The sequence below is a fragment of the Erpetoichthys calabaricus genome, chromosome 8, assembly GCF_900747795.2.
Source record: "Erpetoichthys calabaricus chromosome 8, fErpCal1.3, whole genome shotgun sequence".
NCBI classification, from domain to species: Eukaryota; Metazoa; Chordata; class Cladistia; order Polypteriformes; family Polypteridae; genus Erpetoichthys; species Erpetoichthys calabaricus.
The window spans coordinates 140,291,032-140,299,525 of NC_041401.2; the positions used below are offsets into that span (position 1 = coordinate 140,291,032).

Here is an 8,494-nt window from a genome sequence, read left to right on the forward strand (position 1 = left end):
TCATTTGTGCAGAACAAATCTGTGCTGACTGTTGGCACTTTTTGTCTTTTTCTTTTATTGCACAACATGGGCCAATTTGTAATGAAATTTAGGTGAATTTTAAGGTTTGAGGGTTTTTTACTGTAAATGTCTACAGCAAAAAACATTTCCTTCTCCAACGACAATGTGCTGGGCTTTGTTATTTTCTACTAGCCATACTGATCTCTGATTCCATCTCAGGCACATACAATGTATAGACAGAATTTTTCCACCTGCAGGCCTGAAAAGATATAAAAAATCAGAAAACAGAATCTACTATGTTCTGACAGGTGTGATCATGAAAATCACGGGGGCTTAGGAAGAACAGGGCTCTTAGACTTGAATCAGTGTGTAGACCCCACCTAGCTGTATTGAGGGAAACAAAGAAAAACAAGCATATAGTGTGAAGGTCAGGGGTGGTAATACTTTGGCCCAAAAGTTAATACAGATCTACAATTTTGGTGTAAAAACCACATGACGAATTTCATCCATCTATCTTGTTGCGTTTTTGAGTTATCGCGTTTATATACACGCACACGCGCACACACACGCACACACAGACACACAGATAATTCCAAAAAACAGTATTTTTGGACTCTGAGGTCTATAACGTCAAATTATCATGATTACTATACTTTCTCTGTACTTTGAATACGAGAAAGTAAAAATGATTTCTCCTGTGCGAAGTGGCAGGTGAATTGCTGTCAACAAAAATCAGTCATTTGAGAAATAAACTGAAACGTTGCTCACTCGTGATTTTTCTGTCCATATGGTAAAGTTTTTGTTGAACAGCACATTTCGATTTCAGCCGTTTGAATTACATCTTGATATACAACAAGCGCAAAGAAAGGCGACATATAAATTGCTTTCTATTTCACACGATTTACGCGCCCGCATTCAGATTGCTCTGTCACTGCAAATGCTGTGTGAACACCTGCCCTCTGTCACCAGCCGCCCTTCACTGGATGAATACGTGCAGGTGGCTCGTGGTGGATGACTTTCTCTTTTACAGTTAGTCTTTAACTCTTGTAAATTTTAACGGCAATAATATTCATTCAAAAACAAAAACTAAAAATATTTTAGTAAATTATCATTTTATTTCAGTTAGTCTTTCCAGCTACTTTAATAGTTTCATTTAGTTTTAATTTTTCATTTCGGTTTTGTTAATTATTTTGTTTCAGTTTACGAAAATGTTTTTTTAATAATAGTTTCAGTTTTGATTTTAGTTTTCGTTAACTATAATAACCTTGGTTCATTTGACCCAACCTTCAAATTCCAGAGTGATGCTTGAGAAAATTTGTGCTGGTAAAATTGAGTTGAGAGTTCATATTTGATGTATTTGAGTCTATGTGTTGCTACAGGCTATTTAAAAAGGTAGATATGTACTTAACTGGTCAGACTAGCAGGTAAGCTTACAGAGTCAGTGATAGAAAAATCAAAATTTCACCAAAGCAGCCCCATAAACCATAAACATAAACATTTAATTTAGGTCCCTGAAATGCAACATGATCACAAAATTTTCTGCAATTGAAATATAATAATAATCTTTAAACATTGCCCCTGCTTTGTTTTGTGTCCATACCAGTGTATGCAGAGAACATAATACAGTAATCCCTCCTCCATCGCGGGGGTTGCGTTCCAGAGCCACCCGCGAAATAAGAAAATCCGCGAAGTAGAAACCATATGTTTATATGGTTATTTTTATATTGTCATGCTTGGGTCACAGATTTGCGCAGAAACACAGGAGGTTGTAGAGAGACAGGAACGTTATTCAAACACTGCAAACAAACATTTGTCTCTTTTTCAAAAGTTTAAACTGTGCTCCATGACAAGACAGAGATGACAGTTCCGTCTCACAATTAAAAGAATGCAAACATATCTACCTCTTCAAAGGAGTGCGTGTCAGGAGCAGTGACTGTCACAGAGATAGCCCTATTGATTTGTTTGCATTTCTCTCTGTTTGGCTTTTAAGTATGCGAAACACCGAGGCACAAAGCTGTTGAAGGCGGCAGCTCACACCCCCTCCGTCAGGAGCAGATAAAGAGAGAGAGAGAGAGACAGAGAGAGACAGAGTTTGTTTTTCAAGCACAAATCAATACGTGCCCTTCGAGCTTTTAAGTATGCGAAGCACTGTGCAGCATGTCGTTTCAGAAAGCAGCTGCACAAAAGATAGCAACGTGAAGATAATCTTTCAGCATTTTTAGACGAGCGTCCGTATCGTCTAGGTGTGCGAACAGCCCCCCTGCTCAATCCCCCTACGTCAGGATCAGAAAAAGTCAGTGAGAGAGAGAGAGAGAGAAAAGTAAGCTGGGTAGCTTCTCAGCCATCTGCCAATAGCGTCCCTTGTATGAAATCAACTGGGCAAACCAACTGAGGAAGCATGTACCAGAAATTAAAAGACCCATTGTCCGCAGAAACCTGCGAAGCAGCGAAAAATCCGCGATATATATTTAAATATGCTTACATATAAAATCCGCGATGGAGTGAAGCCGCCAAAGGCGAAGCGCGATATAGCGAGGGATTACTGTATCTTCATTTACTATGTGCATGATGTCAGTTTTTTAAATAAGAAGCCAACATTTTTAGTGAGTTAGGAGTGAATATGAAGAACCAAGAATGATATTTGCCAAATTTTAATTTGTACTTTAAGTGATTTGGGAGACTTTTCTGCTTAGATTTTTAATAACTGACAATTATTTTGTCATTCCAAATAGCAAGAATATTTCCTAAATTTGCAGGGTTGGGGTTATCCAAAGTAGCCAACAATGCCTTTAAACAAATAAAGAAAACCTCTGCTTAGTTACAGTTCAAAAACCAAGCTCTTCAAACTTGTTTTATTTGTAATGTTTCATTTAAGAAAAGCATTTCTGTGGTCCTGTGGTAACAAATCTTTCTACTGTATACCAATGACAAATCACTGATCTCAAGTAATAATTTGTGACCCTAACCAATTCACCTTAAATCTTCATCTGTCTAGTAGTATGTAGTAGTCAAATAGTAGTCAGTCAAATTCAGGACTACCAGATTTTATAAAAACAGTTCTCCACAAGCTGTGAAATTTGTAAACCTAGCATCTTGACCTTAAGAATTCTATTATAAATTAATTTGTATGTCTGATTTGTTTTGCAAACTTGTTTTTTGAGAGATGATGATTATAGATGTTGCTGTCCTTATGTTGTACAGTATGTCTGTATAGTAGTTTTATTTGTATGGTTATCTCCAAATTAAATTTCATAATACTGATATTTTACTGAAATTGAGTTTTTAATTAACGTTGCCATGCCTATGTTATTCAAAATTTTGTAATGTGTTAGTAAAGTTTATCCTTAACAATGTTCCATCTTGTTCCCCATTTTCTTTTTGAAGATCTCTTCTAAAAATACTTTTGAAATCCACTGTATTAACTTCATGAATAATGCCACCTCTTAATCTGTTTGCCTGTACTGAAAAGTTTCAGCTCCTTCAGTGTTTCCACAGTGTTTCCTTCAGTATTAATTCATATATTCATACTATTACCTCGGTTGAAATGTTTTCTTAACTTTCAGGTTCTTTTGGAGTTGTTGCAAGCTGGAGGAGTTGTCCAGTTTGAGGAGAGCAGACTTCTTGTCCTTGCTGAAAAGGCCAAGTTGTAAGTAATTGTATCTATTTTTTAATGCACATCACTATTTTAAAGCAATTTTAACAAATTAAATTTGGTAATTTTTCACCTTGTGATTAGTGTTAATCATAATTTACGTTTTAAGTTATTCATTCTGATGCGTGGTAATTCATGAAAGTATGTGGCATAAAAGTTCAAAGTATATTTTAATTAGTTATTTGAAACTGTAATAGTGGATTGCATTTCTGAACAATCACTTTTCTCCTAGTTACCAGATCTGTGAGTTAATGTATGAGAAGAAACACTTCTATGACAAAATTATTTACTGCTATTTACATGATCCTTTAAGAAAGGTAAGCAGTTGTTTCATTACATCCAAAACATCATAAATGACAATGGTCAATAAGTATTGAGAGTTTTAACTTAGTAACTCCCTACTGGTCCATCTTTTTTTTTTTCCACATAATGTATTTCTTCAGCATTTTGGTTCGTCCATCCATTATCAAACTACTTAAACTACTATGTGGCTGTAAGGACTGTAGCCTGTTCCTGTATAACATCTAGTGCAAGAAAGGAATTAATCCTTGTTAAACTGCATTCTTCAGTCAGCCTTCTCCCTTTGCTCATTAGTTTGTGCCAGTTGCTGATGCCCCTCGCTTCTGCCAGCGGTCCTCATTTGTAGAATCTGTTCACACTCTTGCCTTCCTATCTCATCTGGGCATTGCACAACTGCAGGCATGGTAGTCATAGCAGACTTGCTACAGTATTAAAGCCCATTATGTTACAACAGTTTTGGGGAATGTTACTTTTAAAAGTAACTTAGTTACATCACTCATTACGTACAAGAAAAAGTAAATATGCTAATATAATTTCTTTTAATAAAAGTGTTACTTTTGCATTCTTTTGTATGAAAAACTGGACATTTTACTGGCAAGCATTTTTATTTGGTTCTTTACATTTGATTGTGTGCTACAAGCGTTTAACTTCTTCCTCACTTTCCTTCACCAGGCGGCTGGAGCACGTGTGTGCACAATGTTACACAGCATCAGGCATCATCGTTAAATGGTGGTAATTTTGTGAAATAACACGATTTTTTTATGAAGTAAATTTTCATACTAATTCAGGTATTTTTTCTTCAATAAAACTAGGGGGCTTTGCTCGACAACCCCCCAGCCTGCGCTACGTGCCAGCCACTTTGCGTCTCTGCCGCTCGCGTATGTGGATTTCACTTTCACCAAACAACAAATCTTTTAATTCCCGTGGATACACCTCTTCATTGGGAAGAAACACTACTTTTCCCTAATGGCAACACGAATTAGACGATCTACAAGTCTCCAACTTAAAGTTTAAATCTGATCACTATCTACATACTTCTGTCATATCACCTGTATCCATATATTCAATCTAATTTCGCTGTTCAGTTATTTCACTGAGTAATAATTTCCATTTGTGATCTTTACTCAGTTTTTTGAGACTTTCGAAATTTAGTACTTTCATTATCTCTAACCTGCACTGCATGTGTATCACGCCAACGTTTTTGAACCTCTTTATGATGTTCTACTTTGTCCTTCTACTCTTTGTCTTTTATTTCTGGCCCCGGGCGTGGTTAAATCTCTTGGCACAAAGTCTTGTCTCGCGTGACTTGAAATTATCTCATATAGAAATTCAAGAAAACTTCTTTGTCCGTGTTTTTCAGATAAATTTCGTGTAAAGTGTGATACTTTTGAACTTATGGATTTGTACCCATTATTGGCTGTAGAATTTCTAATATGTCCGATCGTTTAACTCTTTCGATTCTTTGTTGCCTCGCTTCCCCGTGATCATAAATATAAACCTGACCGAATTGTGGTTTCTTTGAAATTAAACTTGTAGTATCTTTAATTGTAGCGGGATCACAGATTCTCATAGCGTATGGTCCTGAGTTGTATAAATCTTCGTTTTGAGCAATGAATGATGCGAACACGAGCAGATTATTGTAGATTCAGATATTTTGCCTGTAGTGTTTTTGAATTTCACTGTCACCAAATAACAAATCTTTTATTTCTTGCGGATACGCCTCTTCATTAGAAAGAAACACTACTTTTCCCTGATGGCAACACGAATTAGACGATCTACAAGTCTCCGACTTAAGTTTTAAAGCCAAACAATATCTACATACTTCTGTCATATCACCTATGCCCATATATTTGATATCTTTTCGCTGTTCCGTTATTTCACCAAGAAATAATTTCCGTTTGTTTGCGCCATTGCAATCTTTACAATCTTTTTTTTTGAGACTTTTTAATTTTAGTATTTTCATTATCTCTAACCTGCTCTGAATGTGTATTGTGCCAATGTTTTTTAACCTCTTCATGATGTTCTAGTTTGTCATCTACTCTTTGCTTTTATTTCCGGATCCGGGCATGGTTAAATCTCTTGGTACAAACTCTCGGCTCACGGGACTTGAAATGATCTCTCTGAAAAATTCTTGTCTTGTCCCAGGCTAAAAAGTCCTGTCTTGGCCCAGGATTTTTTTTATATAATAGAAAGATAATCATTGCATTAGGTTACTTGTTACTTAAAAAAAATTGATGTCATGTTTTCCAAAACCAATTTGTTTTAAATTTTTACATTCAGCTTATCTGTAGGTGATGCAATTTTTAAATAGAATTTTAGTTAAAAATATCGATAGTTACCTTATCTGTAGATATCCACAATATGTGCATTGTAAAGCCTGGACATTGTATTGAATAAAAATGACTGTAATTGTAGTTGCGTTTTCCCAAAGTTTCCAAAGTTCAGCAGCTCAAACTCAAAAAATGGGATTCAACAAAGGCCTGACGTGCAGAAATGATTCGACAGACAAAATATTTTCGTTTTTTTAAGTGCTTAGTTAACTTTTAAAGTAAAACAGTTCACACAAAAAAGAAAATTAAAATAGCAAAAAAAGGAAAAAATTATAATAAGAAAAATTCAGTTCTAAGCTTAATCTTGTTACATCTTAAATCGTTACTAATCACTTATAATTTCTGAACCATTTCAAAACGTTTCCGAACCATTTCAAAGTGGTCAGAAAACTGTATGCTTATCCCATTTCTGAGTTGAAAATGGGTCTTTCAAGTCCCTGTTTACTGGGACCTGTTCTAAACATAACAAAAATCTAATATCACACTGTTTCTCAGTTATAGCAAGAATGTTCTATCTCTTACTAACTTATAGGGGGAAAAGACCATACCATTGTCTATAACTATGGAAGAAATTATATTCTATTCAAATTAAGCAAACATTAATATGAGTTTAACTCAAAACTTTAACTTTCTAAGATTGGCTCTTATAGTAATTAAATAACCTGTATGGAAAGTGGTAATTCAAGTATGATCAAGATACTATATCCACATTATTAAGTTTTCCCTGACATACAAATTAAAAAATATTTGACAATTCAAGATTCTCAGTTTGTTTAAAACTTTCCATTTTAGTTTTTTTTAACTTCTAAATGAAATCTAATAAATCATTATAACATTTGAATAAAAGTTATAAAAAATTAATATCTATTAAAGTTGCAGAAAATGATTTCATTGTTTCCTTATTTTTTATTTGTTATATTTTCAATGTAGGATGAGGTTTTCAGCTACATTCACAACATTCTTTCGATCCCAGGACACAGTCCAGACGAAAAGCAGTCAGTGTGGGAGAAGACAATGGAGCACATTAAGGTCTGAGGAGTTAGGGTTCCCCCTTTCAATACTGTATGTTTATTTGTCTGTTTAAAGAATGTGAGTAAATGTATGATACATTAGAGTGGGTATGGTTTTATGAGTAAATGCTACATCTCATTTTTATATGTTAGTCTTATACATTTGTCTTTCTGCCTTTGTGATTTTTTTTTTTTTTGCATCTGGGAGTGGTTTCTACTTATAATAACAGTTTATTTGCAGATGAAAATAGCACTGCATGAGTACTACCCATTGGTAATCATATCGGGTTGATACATACATACTCATACTCTGTATTGGCTCTGTGATATGGCTTTTTATGAGTATGAGACAAATATCCAGCCATGTTCAAGTGACTGAAAATTGAAATAGTAGTGGGTTGCAAATTATGAAAAGCTGAAGCACAAAATGGTGGCTTCCAGTGAAAGAATAACAATGTATAGAACAGGCGCCGATATATGACAAAATGCTGATTGTTGATGGGTGTTAAGATATGTCAATCCCTATAAAGTGATTTGTTTGGTGTAATGAGAGGTTACCCATTAGAAAACTGGTATTTGCATTTGGTTTCTGTGTAAATTGGCCTTGATTTACATGAGACTAAAAGTAAAAAAAAAAAAAAAATATTTAAAGGGAAACAGACCTGGGGCCTCATGTATAAAAGGTGCGTTCGCACCAAAATGTTACGTAAGCCCGTTTCCACGCTCAAATCGTGATGTATAAAACCTAAACTTGCTGTAAAGCCACGCATATTTTCAGAGTAGCTAAATGCTTAGCGTACGCAAGTTCTCTGCTCGGTTTTGCACACTGGCAGCACCCAGCGGCAAAGTAGTGCTACTGTTCCAGTGTGGTTTCCGTTTCTATTTTAGACCCCCGACGCGGCTTTATAAATACACTGAAATTAACCGCATATTGTTTGTTAGTTTAATGCATCTGATTGACCATTCTGTGGACCATTATATTGTTACAGGTTAATTACGAACTATTCTAAATACCATAGCTGCTTTAGCATTGTTACTCTCACTGCACCTTCTTCTTCTTTCAGCTGCTCCCGTTAGGGGTTGCCACAGCAGAACATCTTTTTCCATATTACTCTCACTGCACCACTCAGAATATTTATATCACTGTATCTGAGTGGGGAATCACAGCTCTACAGCAGCTGATTGGAAAGAGATTCTCGGTA

General features: G+C 35.3%; 1 protein-coding gene across 1 annotated transcript in view; it reads left to right on the forward strand.

The window, feature by feature from the left end:
• Nucleotides 1–8,494, forward strand: part of vps8 (VPS8 subunit of CORVET complex) — an 893,492-nt gene that overhangs the window by 449,962 nt on the left and 435,036 nt on the right. Inside the window, exons 30-32 of the mRNA XM_051931263.1 lie at nucleotides 3,564–3,646; nucleotides 3,885–3,969; nucleotides 7,213–7,311. Of these exons, the coding sequence (XP_051787223.1) occupies nucleotides 3,564–3,646; nucleotides 3,885–3,969; nucleotides 7,213–7,311 (267 nt within the window). The remainder of the gene's footprint in view (nucleotides 1–3,563; nucleotides 3,647–3,884; nucleotides 3,970–7,212; nucleotides 7,312–8,494) is intronic.